The sequence below is a fragment of the Hemiscyllium ocellatum genome, chromosome 9 (assembly GCF_020745735.1).
Source record: "Hemiscyllium ocellatum isolate sHemOce1 chromosome 9, sHemOce1.pat.X.cur, whole genome shotgun sequence".
NCBI classification, from domain to species: Eukaryota; Metazoa; Chordata; class Chondrichthyes; order Orectolobiformes; family Hemiscylliidae; genus Hemiscyllium; species Hemiscyllium ocellatum.
Window position 1 is genome coordinate 82,354,226 of NC_083409.1, and position 24,844 is coordinate 82,379,069.

At 42.0% G+C, this 24,844-nt stretch overlaps 1 protein-coding gene across 1 annotated transcript in view; it reads left to right on the plus strand.

The window, feature by feature from the left end:
* zswim5 (zinc finger, SWIM-type containing 5) overlaps positions 1-24,844 on the plus strand; it is a 268,233-nt gene that overhangs the window by 195,321 nt on the left and 48,068 nt on the right. Inside the window, exon 5 of the mRNA XM_060830519.1 lies at positions 23,914-24,093. Coding sequence (XP_060686502.1) covers positions 23,914-24,093 — 180 coding nt within the window. The remainder of the gene's footprint in view (positions 1-23,913; positions 24,094-24,844) is intronic.

The window sequence follows — 24,844 nt, forward strand, 5'->3', positions numbered from 1 at the left end:
CCAACCTGCATAGATTTGGCTGTCAGTGCTGCACAGTGGGATACTGATGATCCTGGTCCTGCTGAAGAATATCCTTATTTTCTGACTTGATTTAATGCTGTGGGTCTCAAAGATCAATTTGGAAAGACAACCCCAACTGATGACTGACTAGATGTCTGATTTGAATTCTATGCAGCTTCCTTGAGTGACTTGCCGTTGCTCTGTGAACTGGTTGCACAGGGCCTGTGGGATTCGCTCTGGTCCATTGTCTGGACTGGAACAATATGGACTTCCTGACCTAATCAGCCCCAGCACCCAATTATGTCCAGATTCCTCAACTGATTTCAGATGGTGCCCTTGATGTACTAGAAATACTGGCCTAGCCAGTCACATCTGCATCCCATGAATGGATTTTAAGAAATCATGTTGCTGAGTATCATTGTCTTCTTTAAAAAAAAAACTTTGTTGATGTTATGCAGCTGGGAAATATGTCTCAATCCTTGGAAATTAATGCAGCTATAAATTCAATTTAGTTGTACCTTCATCATAAAATAATATTTCATTTAAACAAGAGCTGTGAAAGAGGATTAAGTGCTTTCATTCTGTCTTGATTTTCGTGGTAAAGGTTAGAAACCAATAGCTTCCATTTCTGTCTCTGCAGTATTGTGGCTGAAGATTAAAACTTAATTACATGTTACAGGAGAAAAATGGCGTCTTTATGCAATATGAATCCAAAATCTGACCTTAATCATCATCTTTGGTGGAACATTCAGTTCAGAATGTCTTCTGAATAAGCTGCCTGTACACAAAGGAGAAGTGGGGGTGGGGGGAAAATTAATTCCATAGCCTAGTTGGACAAGTTGATGGTTATTCAGCTACAGCAGACTCTGTTTTAGTCAACACAGCTTTACTGTGGCATAAATATGATGAATCCATTGACCAACGGTGAAGGATTTACAGTTCCAACAGGACAGAATCGAATTGCATTTCTCGTCTGTGGTCTGATGATAATTTAGCCCTTTCTCATTTGCTTAATGGAATGCTTCACGGCAGCTTTGTGCTTAATTATTTATGGAAGAATTCAGTGTACATACATGTTCTTTAACAACTTGAATCTGCTTGCTTTCACTTTGAAATTTCCTTTTGCTCACCTTTTCTCCACCCCTCCTTCCTCACCACAGATATAGGAAATTGCTGGTCTGTTCTTAGCCATTTATTTTTTAGATTAGATTACTTACAGTGTGGAAACAGGCCCTTCAGCCCAACGAGTCCACACTGACCTGCTGAAGCGTATACCACCCAGACCCATACTCCTACATTTACCCCTTTATCTAACACTACGGGCAATTTAGCATGGCCAATTCACCTAACCTGCACTTTTTTGGATTGTGGGAAGAAACCGGAGCACCCAGAGGAAACCCATGCAGACACTGGGAGAATGTGCAAACTCCACGCAGAGAGTCGCCTGAGGCGGGAATTGAACCCAGGTCTCTGGTGCTCTGGCACCGTGCTGCCCAAACACAGAGTGTGCAAGCAACTCTGCATCCGCCGACACCCGGGATTGAACCAGGGACCTTCAGTCTAACGCTCTCCCAACTGAGCTATTTCGGCATTGGAGAAATATTACAGCTGATGATGAAGAGCAATTTCGTGCAATGGCACAGTTTTCCGTAGGTTGAAAGTTTCATTAATTTTAAAAGTAGGTTTTATTAAAGTTCCTTTTGAAGAATTTCCTTTTCGAGTTATTTTTCTCATTTTCTTTTCCTGCCCTCACCATTCCAACTCACTACCAAATCTACATTGTGATCATTTATAAATGAATTACTAAAGAATTAATGACTTGCACTGGTCAAGCATTTTTCACAATCTCAGGATGTTTTAAAGTACTTTACGATGTGGTTTTGAAGGGCGGTCATTGCTGTAACAAATGAAATGCATTTGGTCAAAAATACTGTCCCAAACAGGTGAAAGTGGTCTCCGTTGAGTGACGGCTGACACCTCTAGGAAAAAGTTCCAACTTCTTCCACATATTGCCCACACTTATCCATTTTATCAAGTCAGACTGATTTTTTAAAAAACTTTTCTTTTCATTACTATTCCAGGGACACCAGCTGCAATCTCTAACAGCTGCAGGGGCTGAGATCTGCTAACTCACCAAAGACCAGGGGCTCAAATGATTTCTACAACACCAGGCAATGTGTCCTTTTCTGTGATCATTTCAGAAACTTAGAATAGTTGACCTTTTGATTTCAGATTCCTGTCACTATTGTGCCTTTCTGGAGACAGGGCTTCTAAGATGTGAATGTTTGGCTCCCTGTGCAATGGAGTGCTTCAGCAGAATGAGCCTCAAAAGCTGAGGCATGGATCAGAAATATTCTGTTATTAAAACTAAAAAAAAAGTGTGAATTCTAAATGAGCCACTGTGCAAAAATATTATTATGAAGGAAGTTTTAATCCCCCCACACTCACCCAGAATTGTTTTTCTAGTGGTTAAAATAGCTGAATGGCTTGCTAGGCCATTTCAGAGAGCATTTAAGAGTCGATCACATTGCTGTGAATCTGGAATCATACATAGGCCAGACCAGATAAAGATTGCAGTTTCCTTTGGTAAGGATGGCAGTTTCCTTGCCCCAGAACATGGATCTCTCGATTAATAGTCTCGCAATAATGCCACAAGGCCATCACCGCCTCCAGAAATCCTGAGCAACACAGATGCTAGTCTTGCCAGCCAATTTGATTCGCTCCATGTGATATCAAGAAACAGTTGGAGGCACTGGATACTGCAATGGCTATGGACCCTGACTACCACCTTTTTATAATAGTACTGAAGACATGTGCTTTAGAACTTGCCACATGGCTAGCCAAGTTGTTCCAGTATAGCTACAACACTGACAACTACCTGACAATACAAAACATTGCCCAGTGATGTCCTTCAAAAGCATGGACAAATCTAACCCATTACCAGTCCATCAGCCTACTCTCAACGCCGTACAGTGATGCCAGGTTTGGGTTCCACCAGGACCACTTACCTCCTGACCTCATAGGCTATTATGTTCAAACATGGACATAAGAGCTGAATTCCAGAGGTGAGAGGAGGGTGACAGCCCTTGACATCAAGGCCACATCAATGGCATCAATTAACCCAGCAAGACTGGAGTCAATGGGAATTGGGGTGAAAGTTCTTTGTAGGTTAGAGATACACCTAGCACAGAGGACTATGACTGTGGTTATGGTCATCTCAACTGCTGAAAGTGTGTTGCTGGAAAAGTGCAGCAGGTCAGGCAGCATCCAAGGAGCAGGAGAATCGACGTTTTGGGCATGAGCCCTTCTTCAGGAATTCTTGAAGAAGGGCTCATGCCCAAAACGTCGATTCTCTTGCTCTTTGGATGCTGCCTGGCCTACTGCACCTTTCCAGCAACACATTTTCAGCTCTGATCTCCAGCATCTGCAGTCCTCACTTTCTTATGGTCATCTCAACTCCAGGACGTCTTTGTGGGAGTTCCTGAAGACCCTCCATCATAAGGTCACAAGTGGGGATGTTTGCTGATTGCATAATGTTCAGCATCATTCACAACTTTTCCAATACTGAAGCAGTTCATAGCCAAATGCGCCAAGACCGGTCCAATGTCTACAAGGCACAAGCCAGGAGTGTGAAGGAATACTCCCATTTGCCTGGGTGAGTGCAGCTCCAACAACATTTAAGAAGCATGACACCATCTAGACAAAGCAGCCCACTTGATTGGCACTACATCCACAAACATCCACTCCCTCTACCAATGATGCTCAGTAGCAGCAGTGTGCATTTCTACAAGATCCACTGCAAAAATTTGCCACAAATTCTTAACACCTTCCAAACCTACAACCACTACCATCTAGAAGGACAAAGGCAGCAGATAATGGGAACACTATGATATGCAAGTTTTCCTACAAGCTAGTCACCAACCTGACTTAGAAATATATTGCCATTTGTTCTTTATTGCTGGGTCAAAATCCTGGAACTCCCCCTTCCCTAAATGGCATTGTAGAAGGCAGCTCACCACCATCTTTTCAAAGAACATGTAATACATGCTGGCTGGGCCACTGATATCCACATCCCATGAGAGAACAAAACAAAGTATTGTAAGTACTGCACAGTCTGTACTGTGATTTGAGAGATTTATTTGCCTAGAATAGGAGCCAGAAGAAGTGGGTCTTAATCCATCTGAATGATTGATAATGTATAGTTTTATAATAGTGAATCTTGCCATTAAATGTACACAATTAAAATTCGTATTTTTTTTAAAGGAAAAATATAAAACCAAAGAGTTTTAAGGATACAAGCATTCAGGAATTGAAAGCAATATACCAGGTCAATAAATAAAAGCAAATTACTGCGGATGCTGGAATCTGAAACCAAAAGACAAAATGCTGGAAAATCTCGGCAGGTCAGGCAGCATCTGTAAGGAGAGGAAAGAGCTGATGTTTCGAGTCTAACTGACCCTTTGTCAAAGCTTTGACAAAAGGGTCAGTTAGACTCAACGTCAGCTCTTTTCTCTCCTTACAGATACTGCCAGACCTGCTGAGATTTTCCAGCATTTTCGCTTTTGGTACCAGGTCAATAAGATTATTTAACAAAAATTGGGATTCCCGATTTTTTTTTAAAGTAGTAAAATAGTGAAGCTAAAGAATGATATTGAGGGTGTTATGAAGATTTTGCATGTTCAACAGTTCTTCAATAACTAATTTTCCAACAATCTTTCAAAATTTATTTCAAGTTTTATGGAAATACCTAAGAGTGGTTTATTTAATAAGATAATAGGTCACTGTGGGCATTGCAATTATTTTTATCGTGGTCTCACAGAAATCACAAGACTGGAGGTAGCTTGCTTTGCTGTAGACCATTACTGGGGCTGTTCATATGATGATTGGATGGACAGTACTTTGGTATCTAGAATGAGGTGGGGTCAAGAAGTATGTGAAAAAAGGCTGTCCAAATGATCTCTGTGAAAGAACCCTCTTGCTTAGTTTTTTATCGGAAAATGTGATTGGAGGAATGTCTCAGTATTGCGTTTCCTGAACCAGCTGTGCCAGACAACCATGCATAATTGAAAACTTGACCACAAATGCCAGGATATCAGAGCAATAGCCTCTCAAACATTGTATGCTTTATCTTTTACCCTTCTCTAATAACCAAATGGTTTTCTTTTATGTAAAGCCAATCTGTGCAGAGTAATCCATTTTTCCCTCTTGCTGAGGAGAATGCACGGTGGGTTTGCACATGTATTTTTGGACCATTTTAGAGGAAGCATTTATATTTCTTCTTTACCCTCTGTATGCCTTAACAACTTATTGCACCTTCATTGACTAAGTTTTTTTAATTATAAACTAATACTTGTGTTTATTAAGACACCTGGTTGATTTGATCTTATTGTTCAATAAGTTTTAAAGCAACAGTCCACTCCTCCAGCTTCAGCTGTAACAAGGATCTTCCGGAGTGTAAAACGGAACAAATATGGGAAAGAAGTGAAGTTCAGCATCCTAGTTATTCAGGAAACAAAAAGATTTAAGAAATTGAATATTTTCTTCCAGTGGAGCAGAGTAAATTATAGGTCAACATTTTAGTTGTTTAAATTTATGAATAAATGTGAGAGTCTAGATAGAAGCATATTTATTTTCCTGTTGAGGAACTTGAATAAGGGGTTATATGTATAACATTAAATGTTCAAGGGACTTCCAATGTTGATGGTTGAGGCAAGGAAACTGTCAATATTCAAGACCAGATGAAAGAAAAGTGAATGAAAGATGGAATTATATAATTAGGATTGTTTGGTCATGTGGTCGGCAATGTTAGCCTAAAGTACTCGATGAACCCACCTTCAGCGTATTCTGAGGCAGACATCTGAAGTTGCACAATCCACTGAGAGGAAAAAAAAATCTTCTTATCTTTGTTTTAAAAGGATGATCCATACTTGTACAACTGTGCCCCTAGTTTTGGAAGCATCCATTCCATATCCGCCTTGTCAAGACCACTTTAATCCGGTGGTGTCTCATTCTTTTAAACTCCAGTGGAAGCAAGCCCAGCTGTCCAGCCTAATCTCATAAGGCAATCCATTTACTCCAGATGTTAATCCAGTAAACTTTCTCTGAGCTGCTTTCAACACATTTCCATCCTTTCTTTAAAAAAGCAGACCCAAACGAGACAGTACTTGAGATTTGGTCTCTCCAATGTACTGCATAACTAAAGCAGAACATCCTTACTTTTATATTAAGTTCCATTTGTAATATAGTGTAGTGTCCCATTAGCCTTCTATATTAGCATACTGATGTTTTGTGATTCACACATTAAACAACCACGTTAAACTACCCCTCAGAATTCTGCAGTTGCCCTCTGTTTGAGGAACACTCTGCTTTCTTTATTCTCCCTGCCAACTTCATTTCTTTCCCATATACGCTCCATTTGGCAGATTTGTGCCCATTTGTTCAGCTTCTCTATAATGCATCTGCATTTAAAGAAATCAACCAAATATAGTTGCAATGGCAGAACAGTCACTTCTATTATGCTACAAACAACTAGATCACATCTGTGTTTTCCATGTACAATCAACCGTACAATATTATTTGAAGAAATAGCTAAGGAGAGATAAAGCAGATGCAAAGATCTATTCGGATAGATTTTCCAAAAAAAAATGTGATAATGTACCACAAAAGATTTACTGTCGTGAGCCTTTATCCTCACTAAGTAAAATATGATAATATAAAAGATAGAGATGGTTGCAGGGCAACAAGAAGAGGTTACAGTAAAAGGATATTTCTTCAAGTGGAAAGATACAGTGAGTGGGGCCTCACAGGGTCTGTGTTAGAGCTGCACTAATTTACAATGTGCATAAGTGATCAGGACTTAGGAATTGATGGATCAACATCAGAATATGTTGATAACACAAAATGAAAGGTATGGCAAATTGTCAGAATGATAAAAGACTTCAGGAAGATATGACCTAGGAGATAGAGCATAAAGATGATGGGCATGGTTCACAGAAGTGAAATGTGAAGTAGACCTTTTGAAAGTAAGGATATCGAAAAAAGTTGCTTTTTAAGAAAGTCAGATTTTAAATGGAGAGAGGAATTTGAATATTTAGATACCCAGGCTGTTAAAAGTGACAATACAAGCCATCAAGGCCATGAATGGAATCACTAGTCATGTGTTTAACAGCATTGAATAGAAACGCAAGGAATTAATGTTGAATTTGTGCAACATTATTTAGATTGTGGTCAGTCTGTTTTGGATATCCCACAAAAAGAATAATATGAAGTCAATGAGAAATGTGTTGCTAGGATTGAGAGTCACAGTAAAGAAGCAAGACATGAGAAGATGGGCTTTTGAGCTGCAAATAATAATAATAAACATCTGATTGTTATCTTTAAGACTATAAACTGTTCTAATGAAATAAATGGTGATGGATTGGCTTCACAGTTTGTTGAGATCATAATGACGAGAGAACAAATTTAAGGTAATCAGTAAAGAAATGGAAAAGATTAAGTTTTTTTAAACATTCAGTCTTGTCTTTTCAATTTATATTAACTTTTATTTTATCACTTTGTTTTTCATTTGAGCATTATACTTATTGTTTAAAACAAAAGCCTTGCCAATGCTGAGCTTCAATATCTATAGAATTCATACAGGTGCAATCAGTCAGCTGAGACATAACTCCATGCACTAATTTCCAAACTAGCAAAGACCGAACAACGAAATTTCACCTGGTCATGTCATAGGCCTCACCAGATGAAAATAAATGTTTTATTTTCAGAGTGCTATATGATAGTTGATTGAGCCAGATGAGAATTCCTTTGTAAGTGAGAGGGCTAGGATTTGCAAAGATTGAGATGTCTTTTGAATCCAAAGACTGTATTCTACTTTCTTCCATGATAATGTTTTCTAATATGCTTAAAGGTATCAACTATTTACTTACGTCATATCTACTCTTCACACTAAACTAATATACATTGCTTAAGACCCAAATGTATTCTTTTCAATCCTCTTTTCCAACTTTAACCTATTTAATGACATACCTGCTTCTGCAATTACATGGCATGAATAGTTTTAATATTTTTATTGAAAAATGTTTGTTACAAAATTATTAATTTCAAAAATATGAAAATATAACATAACAAAAACAACAATAAACCAACTACTATATTACTGTACAAAAGCACTACACTCATTATGCATCAATAAGTAAATAAGTAACACCACTCAGCGTAACAAGACCTCCGCTCTCAACCTTCGAGAGCATCAATTATTAAACCTATGTTTGCTCAAAATTCTTCCTCTCAGGACATTAGGCTTATTAAACCAAACCAACATGGCTAGACAAAAGCCGTAATTAAAATGCTGGACAGATTTCCTTTCAAGTAATTGAAAAAGGCCTGCCATGTCTTATAAAAATTGTCTGTTTTCTGGTCCACCATGTTTGTAAGAAAGTCCAAAGGCATGTGTTCCATAATTAACTTATGCCGCACTGACAAACCCAGGGGTTTCTCAGACACCTAGCACATCAGAATGTCCTTCCTCGCACAAAAAGTGAGGATGCTAAAAAGCTTTTTCCCATGCACATCTAAGGGCGATAAATTCAGCAAACTCAGGAGAAGAGAAACTGAGTCCACCTTGACTTTGGTTTCCAAGTCTCTCTGTTACTTCCGCCACAGCGCTCCAGTATGTACAGAACCTCTGGCAAGATCATTAACGAGTGAGGGTACCTGTATTTATTTTACAGTTGGGGCACATTGAAGATGCACCCTACTTAAATTTTGCAAGACAATCTGGGGCCAAATGAGCCCTATGAAAAATCTTTAACTGCATAGCCTTGGTCCTATTACATATCAATCTTCCTTGCACTCTCACAAATGTCCTCCGAAGTTTCTGGAGGGATCTCCAACCCTAAGTCTCTGTCCCAGACCTCCCATAATCACTCGATGTCACCTGAGGGACCCCCCCCCCCCCCCCACCATCATCACCACCACCACCACCAAATGTAGAGAGTACTCACTGAAAGAGCTCTTAGCCTGAAACACCTTCTTTTCTGTATCAGATCTATAACACGCAGTAGGAAGTGTAGTCTCTTTTTGGATAAAATCTCTGATCTGAAAAAAACAGAAGAGGTCCCTGCTTGATAATCCATACTTATGAGCTATTTGATCAAATGACATTAACGTTTCATCTTCAAACAGGTCACCCAAACAAGAGATTCACGTATCTGCCCAGGACTTGAACCTGGGATCCATTGTCCCTGGCGGGAAACCTGGCATACCAACTATGGGAGTATGTAACAATGTTTTAGACATATTACCCTCCATCTGTGACATGTCCTACATGCTCTTAGAATATAAAAAGATATTGAATTGCAGAAATGTTCCACAACTATCCTCATTTTGTCCCGAAGCAACAGGTTAATAAGAGGACACTTTGCCTGGGAGGCCTCAATGTTCAACCATATCAACACCGAGTCCTCACCGGCCCAATCACTCTCAAAAGATAAAAGGGAGCTCAACTGATATCTTCTGACATCCAGGACATCCACTCCTCCCAACCACTGTGGCATTTGCAATTTCGTAAGCTTGATAAGAGGCTGCTTATGGTGCCAAATAAAGGAACTAAACCAATCATTTAATTTCCAAAACATTTGTCTAGGAAAAAGTATGGGAAGCATCTGCAGAGGGTACAATAATGAGGAAGAACATTCATTTTAATAAAAGTAACTCGACCTCGCTGTGATATTGGAAGCCCCCCTCCCCACACCCATCTTTGGTCTTGTTTAATCTTGTCAAACAAATGAACACAATTAGCCTTGAATAACTGATCAAAACTAGGGCTAACAGAGAGGCCCAAATAAAGAAAGTCTCCCTGTGCTACTCAAAGGGGAACCCACCTTCCACATCTGGTATTCCCTCAAGACCCCCATAGGCCTGGCCTCCAATTTTGAAAAAAATTGATCTTATAACCTGAGAAAAAGCCAAATGAATTAATACATTGTATCAAGTGGGACACCGAAACTGCTGAGTTCGAAAGAAAAATGAAAACGTCACCCACATATAATGTGAACTTATGCACCTTTGACCTTACCTTTTGGGCAGCCATATTAGAAGTCCCCACAAGTGGCCTCTGCCAGCGGCTCAATCACCAATGTGAAGAGCAAAGCTGAGAGGGAATAGCCTTGCTGACTTCCCCTACTAATGTTAAAATTATCAGGCTTTATACCATCAGTGAGAACCGCTGCCAGAGGATCACCCTTACCTATCTAGTAAATACTCCACCTAGGCCAAACCACTCCAGGGTATAAAAAAGAAACAGTCATTCCACCTGATCAGATGCCTTCTCCACGTCCAAGGAAACCATCAACCCTTGAACTGACTATTGCTGGCACACTTCAGTCATGTTAAGCAGTCTCCTAACATTATTAGAAGATCTGCGATCCTTTATAAAGTCCATCTCATCCTCCTTAACAATAGAGGGCAATATCCTTTCCAACCTCAATGCCAGAGTCCTCGATAAAATTTTAAAATCAGAGTTTAAAAGCGAAATGGGTCGGTAAGAAGAACAATCCTCTGGGCTGTTCCCTTTCTTGAGGATGGCGGGAGGCAATCCCGACTATGTGAATATTTATACATGTCTAACATCGGTCCTGACAGTATGTTTACAAATTTGTTTAAAACACACTGGGCAAGCTATGAGGGCCCGGGCACCTTTCCACTTTGAAGTTGCCTCACCGCCTCCTGTATCTCTTGCGCTGTTAACGGAGCACTGAGGAGAGACGCCTGTTCAGCAGACACACTAGGAAGATCCAAATTCCTTAAAAAAAAGACTCCATCTTATCCCATCTGTCCTCACAGCATTCAGACTGGTAAAGTTCAGAGTAAGACCTCTAAAATGCCTCATTGATCTTTTTAGCAACACAAGTAAGAGTCCCATTCCCTTCCCTAATAGAAGCAATAGACTGGGAGGCATTCTTCTTCCTGACCAATGTGCCAAGTATTTACCCAGCCTATCACCTTGCTCAAACAACATCTGCTTCGCAAAGGAAAGTTCCTTCCTTGCTGTATGCATGGAGTTTAAAGCAGATCGAAGGGTTGTGATCTGCTGCAGTTTAGTCACTGACGGTCTACTGTAACATGCCATCTCAACTGCCTTCAGTTGTGCCTCAAGCAGACGTTGCTGCTCTCCTTTTTGTCACTTCTGGCTGGCAGAGTATGAGGTAATTATCCCTTGAGCATAGGCCTTAGCAGTCTCTCAAAGAATGGACAGATTACTAGCTTTTCCTAAGTTGGTGGCCAAAAAAGTCAAATTTCCCTAGAGAAGAATTCTACAAACTTGCTGTCCTTGAGGATGAAGGGTTCCATTCACCAGTATTGAGAGCCTGTTGCCTCACACTCCATCTTAACCATTAAATACACTGCTGCATGATCAAAGATGGCAATATTCCCAATCAAACAGGATATCAACAAATCTTAAAAAAAGCTGTTGAATTATCAATCCTTGTGTGGCATTTATGAGGTTTGGGAAAGAATGTAAAATCTCTGCCCGTAGGGTATAAACATCTCCAAAAATCTACCAATCCCAGTTCCACACATAGATCACCTGTTTAGATTGTGGAGAAAGCTTTGGGGGGCTTTTGGGCATTCTATCCAGCACAGGATCCATAATACAATTAGTGTTCCCCCCACAATAATATACCGTGCGCCAAGGCCATCAGTTAGAAATTTAAGAGGGTGGACTGGAGGACAGTGGACATTCAAAATACCATATTCCTCACCATGTATAAGGATCTTAAGAATAACAAACTCACCATACTTACCTTTAGCACAATCTACTAAATTAAATGGGAGACCCTTCTGGACGAGTATTGCCACTCCCCTGCTCCTAGTACTAAAAGATGAGAAAAACACCCAATCAAACCCACCCTGCTGTAATTTCAAGTGTTCTTTGTCATTAAGATGAGTCTCCTGTAACAGGGTAACTTCCACCCTCTCCTTTTTAAGGCTCGACAACAGCTTTTTGGTAACTGGTGAATGACTCCCTTTGATGTTCCAGGTGCGCCATTTGAGATTGCTACTAACCAAGATCCTTTACAGTCACCTTTGTGCTGCCGAGAGGAAGAATTTGTCTTACTGCACACTTAGCATACTCAAAAGGAGACTCATAGAGTCTATTCACAAAACATTAAAAAAAAACTAACTACAAAACACAAAAGGCTCTTAATGGGGGTGTCTACCCCCTGCCTACAGAGGGTGCTTACATTTCCCACACACCCCCATTCCCACTTACAGCTCCAGCTGCACCCCAAACCCCAGCAATGGAAGAAACCAAACAAGGACATTGTAAACACAAAGGTATAAGGAAAACAGTGAGCACTCTGCCCATCCCCCACAATATATCAATACCACTCCAGCTCGGAGAGAAAAAAACCCACCAACAGCTTCTTTGGGAAAGGAGTGAAAGTACAAGAAATAAAAGCAAGCAAGACAAAAAAAAAACCCAGACACTATTGTCAATGTCCATAAATACATCTACATTATTTTAAAGTGTCCAAGAAGTTCTTGGCTTGCTCCAAGGAATGAAATGACCGCAAAGTCTCCTTGTAAGTAATATGAAGCAATGCTGGGTACCTCATCATATATTGAATACCAAGGTCTTTAACCTTCTCTTAACCTCATCAAATGATTTCCTCTTATGGCTCATTGCCACAGAAAAATATAATCTTAGTTCTCTGATAGGTCAGGTCCTGCGGATCTCTCGCCAACCTTGCAGAAGTTTGCATACTCTCTGCCTGTTCATGTAGCATTGAAATCATATCAGAACTGGGCAGGGGCGCTGATGCTGACCGGATCAACGCACCACAACCCGGTGAGCTCCGTCAATCTTTACCCGTTCGGCCTTGGCATCCCAGCCAAGAAATTGTGGCAACCAGTCTTCAAAAAGACTTGCTGGCTACCCACCTTCTACTCCCTCTGGCAGACCAACAACCCAGATATTTTTCCTCCTCCCTCTATTTTCCAGGTCATCGACTTGCTCAGTCAGGGCCTGAACCTGTTTCTCAACGGCCTGGATCCGCCCTGCTGAGGACTGAACCTCGGTCTTCGACACTGCGGTCCACTGATCAACCTCTTCAACTCGTTCCCCAACTCCTCCTCATGCTTTTGCAGCCTGGTTGAGATTGGCTTCAGTTGATTACGAGTCTCTTCCCTCATCTCCTGGCTTAGGTGTTGGATTGTTCCAAGTTCCTCCACGATGTTCTGCTGTGAAGGTATTTCTTTCACAGCTGCAGAGGGGGCTGCAGCTGCTTTCCCAGTTAGTCTTGGGCCGTCCCACTGTTTTCAAGTGTCCAGAGTGTTGAGACTCGGCTGTTTGCTTCCCCTTAGTCATTCTCACACACTCGGAAGGATTTAAATGGTTACTTTACCATTTAACAATACTTTTTTACAAAAAAAGTAAGGTGGGGGGTAAAAAAAATTACTACCTTGGGTTGGGGTGCAGGGCTCAGCAAGGCTGATCTTTTCAGATCGCCGCCATTTTGAATCCCATCTCCCCCCACCCCAACATGGTTGTATTTTGATTGTTCTGAGATCTGACACCAATCTTTAAGTTATATAGCTTATTTTTGAATGCGTTGCCGTTTCCCAAATCCATTCCCATCTTCTTTGGAATCCATGTATGAACCCTTTCGATCAAGTTTCTGGTCTAGCACAATGCCAAAGCAGGTCTTATCAGAGTCCATGTGGTATCCCATTGACTGTGACAAAGTTAACTACTACCTGCTTATCCTTCTCTGTCTTCTGTCTACCTCCTGCAAAAATGCCATCCCGTATTCTCAATTCCTCCGCCTCTGCCGAATCTGCTCCCAGGAGGACCGGTTCCACCACAGAACACACCAGATGGCCTCCTTCTTTAGATACTGCAATTTCCCTTCCCACGTGGTCAAAGATGCCCTCCAACGCATCTTGTCTACATCCCGCACGTCTGCCCTCAGACCCCACCCCTCCAACCGTAACAAGGACAGAACCCCCCTAGTGCTCACCTTCCACCCTACCAACCTTCACGTAAACCAAATCATCTAATGACATTTCTGCCACCTCCAAACGGACTCCACCATCAGGGATATATTTCCCTCCCCACCCCTTCCGCCTTCCACAAAGACCATTCCCTCCGTGACTACCTGGTGAGGTCCATGCCCCCCAACAACCCTCCCATCCTGGCACCTTCCCCTGCCACCACAGGAATTGCAAAACCTGTGCCCACACCTCCTCCCTCACCTCCATCCAAGGCCCCAAAGGAGCCTTCCACATCCATCAATATCATTTATTGTATCCGTTGCTCCCAATGCGGTCTTCTCAACATTAGGGAGATTGGACACCTCCTAGCAGAGCGCTTTAGGGAGCATCTCTGGGACGCCCGCACCAATCAACCACACCACCCTGTGGCCCAACATTTTAACTCCCCCTTCCACTCAGCCGAGGACATGGAGGTCCTGGGCCTCCTCCACTGCCACCCCCTCACCACCCGACGCCTAGAGGAAGAACGCCTCATCATCCACCTCGGACCACTTCAACCTCAGGGCATCAAATGGATTTCACCAGTTTCCTCATTTCTTCTCCCCCCCCCATCTTACCCCAGCTCCAGACTTCCAGCTCAGCACTGTCCCCATGACTTGTCCTACCTGCCTATCTTCCTTTCCACCTATCTACTCCACCCTCCTCTCTGACCTATCACCTCCATCCCCACCCCCATTCACCTATTGTAATCTATGCTACTTTCTCCCCACTCCCACCCTCTCAGTTATCTCTCCACCCTGCAGGCATCTTGCCTCTATTCCTGTTGAAGGGCTTTTGCCCAAAATGTCGATTTTCCTGCTCCTCGGATGCTGCCTGAACTGCTGTGCTTTTCCAGCACCACTCTAATCTAGAATCTGGTTTCCAGCATCTGGAGCCCTTGTTTTTATCTATCCTTCTCTGTTAGCAGCCTTTGACATTGTTGACCACTCACTCCATCTAATGTCTCTGTACTGTTCTCAACTGGTTGGGACTGCTGTCACCTGGTTCCAGAGATAAGCTTCTAACCTCATCTGTGCCATATCTACAACCACCCATTTTCGTCTCCTTAACTTCTGTCTCAGCTAATCTTCTGAAACCCTCATTCATTGATTCCTGTGTTGCCTGGATTATTCCCACACACCCAAGTTGGTATCCCATATTTCACCCTCCACAAACCACCTGTGCTTTATCTTGCAACAAGTCTCATTCCCTTTCATCTGTGATTGCTGACCTACATTATCTGTTAAGTAATGTCTTTAGTTTAAAATTCTTATCATTGACTTCGAACCCTTCATGGCCTTGCCTCTTTGTCTTCATAATCTCCTCCAGTCCCTAAAGCCTTCAAACATTTGCATTTTTTTAGTTCTGACCTCTTGTGCATATCTAAGTTTACTAACCCAGAATTGGTTGGTGTGCCATTGGAGCTGAAAATATGTTGCTGGAAAAGTGCAGCAAATCAGGCAGCATCCAAGGAGCAGGAGAATCGACGTTTCGGTCATGAACCCTTCTTCGGGAATGAGGAAAGTATGCCAAGCAGGCTAAGATAAAAGGTAGGGAGGAGGGACTTGGGGGAGGGGCATTGGAAATGCGATAGGTGGAAGGAGGTTAAGGTGAGGGTGATAGCCGTAGTGGGGGTGGGGGCGGAGAGGTCAGGAAGATTGCAGGTTAGGAAGGTGGTGTTGAGTTCGAGGTTTGGGACTGAGACAAGGTGGGGGGAGGGGAAATGAGGAAATTGGAGAAATCTGAGTTCATCCCTTGTGGTTGGAGGGTTCCTAGGCGGAAGATGAGGCGCTCTTCCTCCAGCCATTGTGTTGCTATGGTCTGGCGATGGAGGAGTCCAAGGATCTGCATGTCCTTGGTGGAGTGGGAGGGGGAGTTGAAGTTTTGAGCCACAGGGTGGTTGGGTTGGTTGGTCTGGGTGTCCCAGAGGTGTTCTCCGAAACGTTCCGCAAGTAGGCGGCCTGTCTCCCCAATATAGAGGAGGCCACATCGGTGCAGCGGATACAGTAAATGATGTGTGTGGAGGTACAGGTGAATTTGTGGCAGATATGGAAGGATCCCTTGGGGCCTTGGAAGGAAGTAAGGGGGGAGGTATGGATGCAAGTTTTGTATTTCTTGCGGTTGCAGGGGAAGGTGCTGGGAGTGGAGGTTGGGTTGGTGGGGGCTGTGGACCTGACGAGGGAGTCACGGAGGGAGTGGTCTTTTCGGAACACTGATAGAGGAGGGGAGGGAAATATATCCCTGGTGGTGGGGTCCATTTGGAGGTGGCGGAAATGACGACGGATGATACAATATATATGGAGGTTGGTGGGGTGGTAGGTGAGGACCAGTGGGGTTCTGTCCTGGTGGTGATTGGAGGGGCGGGGCTCAAGGGCAGAGGAGCTGGGAAGTGGAGGAGATGCGGTGGAGAGCATCATCGATCACATCTGGGGAAAATTGCAGTCTTTGAAGAAGGAGGCCATCTGAGTTGTTCGGTATTGTCTTTGGTGTCAAGGCTCCAAGTTCTGTAGTAGCCTCCTTATCCCTCTTACCACTATCCCATAAGGTGCTCCTTAAAACTAATGTCTTTAGTCAAATTCTTGTTCAGCTGATCTATTCTGTTCTCACGTGTTGGAGTATTTTAGTAATGCTACTGTTAAGCAATTCATAACATTCCATTATGTTAAATGTACTTGATAAATATTAATTTTGGTGGTGTTCATGGTTCAATGACTTTTTTTTTGTGTATGAGGTATGAGCATTCCTGTCAAGTTTGGCATTTGTTGCCAATCTCCAATTGGATTGACTTGGCTCTCCAAGCAATTTCAGTTAAGAGTCAATCACATTAGTGGTTCTGGAGTCACCTGCAGCCAGATTTTCTTTCCTAAATGACCTATGTAAACTGGGTGGGTGTTAATGACAGTTGACAATGGCTACATCACTGTATGATCTGTCATGGGTGGATTTGAACCTATGTCCCCAGAAGATTATCCTGCTGCACTGGATTAGTAGCACAGTGACATTGGCACTATGCTTCCCCAGTACATTTGCACTGTATAATTCATTATAGCACTATGGACTCTCTCTGCATAGCGCTATAAATTCCATCAATGGAATCTTCCCACTCCTGAACGGCCTAGGCCATGTGAGAAAGTTGGAAATATCATGTGAAGTGGCCAGTAAGGAACTTTTCAACATCAAGAGCAAAATATCCATTTTTGATCAAAGTTGTTGAAAAGTCAGATGAGATTCTCACTAGTGCAGGGATGCCATGATGGCAGATTGATGGGCACTTCTGCCTCACAGCACCAGGGACCCAGGTTCAATTCCAGCTTTGGATGACTGTCTGTCTGTATGGAGTTTGCATGTTCTCCCCATAGGTCCCCACTGGGTTCTCCAGTTTCCTTTCACAGTCCAAAGATGTGTAGATTAGGTCTGTTAGCTTTGCTAAATTGGTCCATCGTGACCAGGCTAGATTGATTAGCCATGGAAAATGTGGGGTTACAGGGATAGAATGGATGGGATGCTCTTCGAAGGCTCAATATAAACTCAATGGACCAAATAGCCTGTTATCTGAACTTAGGGATTCTATGTTCTAATGAGCAGCAAGAGAACTTTTTATGTGAATTAGCATGCATTAACATCTTATAATTAATTAATCTTACCTCATTATTACACAATTTTCCAATCTTTCTCAGACTGAATAGAAACCTTGCGAGAAACTAGACAGTGACAAATCCCAACATGAAAGTCCGAGTGATACCACGGGACTCCAGCTCACGACTTGCTGCTCCAGACCTCTTCCAAGCAGCAACATCACAGGGCACACTCCACTGGCAGGAACCAGTCACATCCCTTGTTCGTGGGCCTTGGTATCCAACACAAAGCAGCCCCATCGCAACATCATTGCACTGGTTCTGCACTTCGTTGCTACACTTGGGAGCACACCAGCACTTTTCATTGTAATGCCAGGACACTTTGTGCGCAGGGACATGTGCCCCTTCCATGGATTGGAGCAGGATTCATCTCTGGGATGCATCTGTTCTGAAGAAAGGTCAAAGGACCGGAAATGATAATTGTGCTTTCTCTCCACAGATTCTGCCGGAGTAGCTGAGTTTTTACCAGTAATTTCTGATTTCCAGCATCCACAGTTCTTTGGTATTTTGCATCTCTGGGATCTTCACTTTCTATTTTGGTATTCTGTCATACTGTGTCTATTCTGAATGCACAAAGCATATCTGCCTTGCCTTTTAGCTCTTTGTCCCCTCAACCAGGACTTAAAAGCTCAGTATTTCTATCCTGATTTCCCTTTTAGTGTGCACACAAAAAACCAGGCAGCAAGTCGTGATTGTCAGCAGGTCAGTCAAGGAGGTGGACACATTGCTGTACAGCACCATACTATGTAATTCTCACAATTGCAACATTGCACTAGCCTCGAATGGTGACCTCCAAATTAAGGGGAGTAGTCCTTCCATCAAGGGATATATTGATAGACTTTATTTTGAAAGGAAATAATTATTTCATATTTAATATCCCCTTCTTTAATTATAGTGTGTCTTTGAGGTTCACACTATATATCTTTAATGTTCTTAAACATTGTAATATGCTTCTGAGTATCTGTTGACAAATATTTATAAATTATAAAAATGCCTAATTAACTATTCTGTAATAAATCTTCCATTGAATTGCAAAGCATTGATCATCTGCTTTGTGAATTAAATCAAAATGTACTGATAGCAGCTTTTGAGATCAACATTAAAAATGAAATGAAAAGTTTAGTTTTCAGTTTCCATTACTTACATAATTCTTTTTGCGTCCTTCCTTTTTTGTGTCCCCTTCCAACTTTCCATTGTTTATAAACACCTTACACAATAATTTAGATTATCACCCAAAATTTCAGCAGATATCGATGGAATTTTATTTCCAAAAGCAGCACATTATTTGCTTTCTGAACATCTGGATATGCTTTGCACTCGCAAATTGACATTTCACTACCAAATGTTGATCATTGAATGTCATGAGGACAATTTAATTGTTGGTGCCCCTGTTATGGCTTCGTGTGATGTATGTTGTAGCCCTTAATTTTATAAAGGAGGAAAAAGCTCAGGATCTGTCCTGGGTCTCTGCTGACTTAACCAATACTGGCGGGCTAGTCATTAAAGCTTCATTTACCAAAATTCATTTATTCAGAAAAAAAGCAGCGCCAATATGAGTGTGAGAGAGCTAAAGATGTGCTTTGATTAAATATCAGCTGTAGCCCTTTTTTCTTCTTATGTAAACCTTAGAGAGTGAGATTGGAAGTGAGAATAGGAAACTTTTGCTGTTCTGCCCATTATGACATGTGAACATAAAATGCTGATTTTAGAAACTCTACCCAAATTCTCTGACTCAATAAAACAAGAGGTTGGTGGTGTCTGTCCAGTGGAATTCTGCAGGGATCAGTGCTGGGAATGCAACTATTTACAACACATATTAATGACATGGAGGAAGCAAATGTACTGTAACTAAATTTGCCAATGACACAAAAATAGCTAGTAAGGCAAGTTTTGAGAGGGATACAGTTTGTAGAGAGATATTGATAGGCTAATTAGGTGTGCAAAAATTTAACGAATGGAGTACAGAGGTTGTCAACCACCTGATGAAGGAGTGGCACTCTGAAAGCTAGTGCTTCCAATTAAATCTGTTGGACTATAACCTGGTGTTGTGTGATTTTTAACTTTGTACACCCCAGTCCAACACCAGCATTTCCAAATCACGAGTACAGAGGAACCTTGATTATGGGCGGGCACAATTTCTTTCGGATAATTCATTATTCGGTTAATTGATTTCCTCTGGGACTTGGAGTTTTCTGTGAAGTCAGCTCCCCGTTCTGGAGACTAGGCAGCAGCACATCGTGCATGAGTCGCAACACAATACCCGCCTCCCCCAACCCCATCCCCACCCCTTGCATGCCCCCCAACTTTGTCTGTCCCTTCCTGCCCCCCCAATCCCACCTGCCCCCCCAACTGTGCCCCCACAACCCCATCCACCCCCACCCTGGCCCCCATGTGCCCCAACCCTGCCCCCCGCCCGCGCCCCCAACATCATCTGCTCCCAACCCAACTCCATCCTCGCACCCCAGTCCACCCCATCCACCGTCTGTCCCCCGTTCATGCCCCCCCCCCCGGAACAGCAGACTGCTGCTGCGCCACCTTTGTGGGTAAATCTCCAAATAGCACGCACAAACACACAACTTTTTACTGCAACATTTTGCCAGGTTCCACCTCTCCCCTGTACAGGGCAATGTTGGTGAGATTATCTGGGGAAGCAGGCTTTAGGGTTCACCTCTATGTAGAACTCCAGGGAAAGTGTGGGGGTGGAGGAGAGAGAAGGCAGGAGGTCAGTCATTTAGAGACGGTGCCTGGACTGTCCAGGACTGTTCTCAGCAGCATTTCAGTGAACCAAGTTCGTTTTTAATCATTGTACCTGTAAACAAAAGATACGATCAGGGTTGAAACAGCTCTTTGACATAATGTTTCTATCAGGATCCTGAGATCACCTTCAGATAATCCGATATTCGGACATTCAAGATTCCTCTATATAATGTGAGAAAATATAAAGTTGTTTAGTCTGGAGGAATAACCAAAGAACAGAATGCAGCAAACTTTTTATTAACCGACACCTACAACTGGGAGTATCATGATATTAACATTTCCTATGTTCATATATTGGTGAAAATGGACAGATATAAGTAAACTGAAACATTCAGTATGCTACTTGATCTACACCAAGTACCAGGGAGAATTTAATCAACTAAGAAATTGACCAACACCAAAATCAGTCAACCTTCTACATCAAGAATCCCACTAACAAAAGGCAGATCCTTGAATTAGAAAACAGCATCAAAGCTTAAAGCCATGACACAAGTGAAGTATGTAACAAGGTAATAGAGTAGAAGTGAACGTCTGAAACTTATGGCTCAAAGTCCTCGATTTGTACTACATCAAATCGTGTTTTAAGCTCAAATTTTGATAGACCTATTGGAAAAAAGTGATCTGACTGTAAGTGATCTGATAGTTTGTATAAGATTTACAAAATATTAGTACATGATACTCACATTTACAATGAAACTGCAAAGGAAACTAGATGAATAACAGCAATTGAAATCAGGAAGTGTCTCAAATGCAGGACAGAGGCTAAGGCTGACATAAGGAAGGCTGTGTGGAAGCATGAGGAAAGTATGGTACGCTGCACTAAAACAAATAGCAAAATGTTCTTCAAACATATTAATAGTAAGAGATTCATGAAGAATGGGTTTGGGCCCATAAAGAACAAGCAGGTAAGCTGATCACAATTTATATAAACAATTTGCCGATGGGAAAAATCTCTAAATATTCAGGTGATGCTAAGCCAGGGAGAATAGTGAATTGTGATGATGATGCTGAGCACAAAAGTCAGTGGAGTTGTGGATAGTGAGGAAGGAAGTGGTAGGTTACAGCGGGATATAGATAAGTTGCAGAGCTGGGCAGAAATGTGGCAAATGGAATTCAATGTAGCTAAGTGTGAAGTCATTCACTTTGGTAGGAGTAACAAGAAGATGGATTACTGGGCTAATGGTAGGCTACTTGGTAGTGTGGATGAGCAGAGGGATCTTGGTGTCCATGTACACAGATCTCTGAAAGTTGCCACCCAGGTAAATAGTGCTGTGAGGAAGGCATATGGTGTACTGGGCTTTATTGGTAGAGGAATTGAGTTCCGGAGTCCTGAGGTCATGTTGCAACTGTATAAGACTCTGGTGCGGCCTCATCTGGAGTATTGTGTGCAGTTTTGGTCGCCATACTATAGGAAGGATGTGGAGGCATTGGAACGAGTGCAGAGGTGGTTTACCAGGATGTTGCCTGGAATGGTAGGAAAATCTTATGAGGAAAGGCTGAGGCACTTGGGGCTGTTCTCATTGGAGAAGAGAAGGTTTAGGGGAGATTTGATAGAGGTGTATAAGATGATTAGGGGTTTAGATAGGGTCGACACTGAGAACCTTTTACCGCTAATGGAGTCAGGTGTTACTAGGGGACACAGCTTTAAATTAAGGGGTGGTAGGTATAGGACAGATGTTAGGGGTAGATTCTTTACACAGCGGGTTGTGAGTTCATGGAATGCCCTGCCAGTAGCAGTGGTGAACTCTCCTTCTTTATGGTCATTTAAGCGGGCATTGGATAGGCATTTGGAAGTTATTGGGCTAGTGTAGGTTAGGTAGGATTCGGTCGGCGCAACATCGAGGGCCGAAGGGCCTGTACTGCGCTGTATCTTTCTATGTTCTATGTTCAGAGGGACATTGATAAGTTGGCAGACTCCTGGAAGATGAATTTCAATGCAGAAAAATGTGAGGTAATATATTTTGGTAGAGGACAGTACAAAAGGCTCAGTGGTACTACTTTGAGGGGAGTACGGGCAGCATGGTGGCTCAGTGGTTTGCATTGTTGCCTCACATTGCCAGGGGCCCAGGTTTGATTCCAGCCACGGGCGACTGTCTGTGTGGAGTTTGCACATTCTCCCCGTGTCCGTGTGAGTTTCCTCCCGGTGCTCTGCTTTCCTCCCAGAATCCAAAGATGCGCAGGTTACATGAATTTGTCATGCCATATTGCCCATAGCGTAGGTTAGGTGCATTATTCAGGGATAAATGCAGAGTAATAGGGTAGGGGAATGGGTCTAGATGGGTTACTCTTCGGAGGGTCTGTGCGGACTTGTTGGGCCGAAGGGCCTGTTTCCACACTGTAGAGATTCTATTCTTCTTTGAATTATATGCGCAATTCTCTGAAGGTGACCAGACAAGTTGAAACAGTTGCTGGAAGGTTTATAGCATCCTTGGGCTTATAGAGTATTAAAGCAAGGAAGTGATGCTAGACATTTAGAAATCATCGGTCAGACCACATTTGGAGTACGGCATTAGTTCTGTGCATCTTACTAAAGGAAGGGTGAGCCTTGGAGGGAGTACAAATGAGATTTACTCAAATGATACAGGGAATAAAGGATTTTACATACAGGAAAGAAAGAGAGAAATTAGGCTTATTCTCCTTGGAGCCAAGAAGAATAGGAGGTGACTTTTATGGAGGTGTTCAAAAACCTGAACAATTTTGACAGGGAAAAGAAGGATGTCCGTTTCCACTAATTGGTATATCGAGACCAGGAGTCACAATTTCAAGATTGTCAACAAGAGAGCTAGGAGTGAGGGGAGGAGATATCTCTTCACTTAGAGTTGTTAGGATTTGGAATGTGCTGAGTGGGAGAGTGGTGAAAGTGGATCTTTTTGGAGGTTTCTAAAGAGAGCTGGATATATAATTGAAAATTATGAATTTACAGAGCTACAGAGATAGAGCTGAAGAATGGGACTATCTGAGGATCTGCTCTGGGAGCCAGGTCGAATGCCTTATGTACTGTAAAATTCTATAAATTTTGATAAAAGCCTTTGGAGGTCATTTACAAAGGCTATGTTCCTAATGAGATAAAAGATGAAGACTTGGAACTGACAACAATGGTAATAATGCACACAAGGTTAAAAATTGTCTTCTGTGCAACACAGGTTGTCCTGAGGTTTTAGTCTGAAATGCTAAATGTGGCAAAAAAAAAGGATTTGTCAGCCTAGAATGTGAAACTAAAGAATACAGAAATTTGTCATAGAAAATTTACCATCATTGCATGGAGATTTCTGGAGATGACAGTATGGAAGAATAAGTGCTTTGTTTCTGAGCAGTTTTTTTATTCATGTTTTGTTATTATCCTTGATATTGTACTTCATCCTTCTATTCTCTGCTGATGGGGACACATTCCTCAATGTTTCAATTCCTAGGTTACAGTGCACATTGCTTGACAATGCAATGATTGAAATGCCTCATCACTGAGAATTGTCTCCTTCCTTTTCAGGTGCACTGTGGGTGTGCATTGTATTAAATCCTCACTGCAAACCAGACGAGAAAGTGTCCTGGCTCCGACAGCTGAAGAAATGGAATGACATGGATGTCTGTCCACTGGAAGATGGAAACTATGGCAACGAGTTACCTAACATTACTAATGCCCTTCCTCAGAGCTCCAATCAAAATCAAGGTTAGTACTGCATCACATGGTGTAAGCGACTCTTAGTTTTCCAAACCCAGAGTGAAAACATATCAAAGTTCTGAACTGTTTGAATTTTTTAAATTTCATTTGAATATTGTCATTTTACTTGAATAATACCATAGGAGTGAAGATGCCTGGAAACAAATTAGAAGGTTATTTCTTGGTTAACATCGTAGTGGTAAATTTTAAATGTTTTATTAACCTTGGAGTGAAATGCATGCAAGTTCCTCAGCTTGACTCACTTAGTCATATTTTTGTTGCAATTTACTCTCAGGTTGTTTATTTGATGGCCTTGTTCATTTTTGGAATCGTTCCAGAACAATCCTGTTGAGGTTATGTTCATCATGAAATATTGTTGGACCTCAACAAAGATTTTGCTTTTCTGAGCAGATTACTTGAAATGCTTGAATCTGAATGAAAACAAAAAATTCTGGAGACCACAGTGAGTCGCATTCATAGAGAGAAAACAAGCTGATGTTTCAAGTCTAGGTGCTTTCTCTCCATGGATGCTGCTTGACCCACTGTGACCACAACGCTTTTCCTTTCGTTGGATTGGGTGTTGGAATTTTATATAGAAACTGGGTACCTGTAAGTTACAATCCATGCATATCAGTTATTCAAGGAATTACATAACAGCCTTGTAACTTGATCACAAATGTAGTTTTAGCAACAAAGAAGTAACTACAATTAGATCTGAAAATTGGTTACTTTAATTTAAACAAAAGGAATAGTTATATAA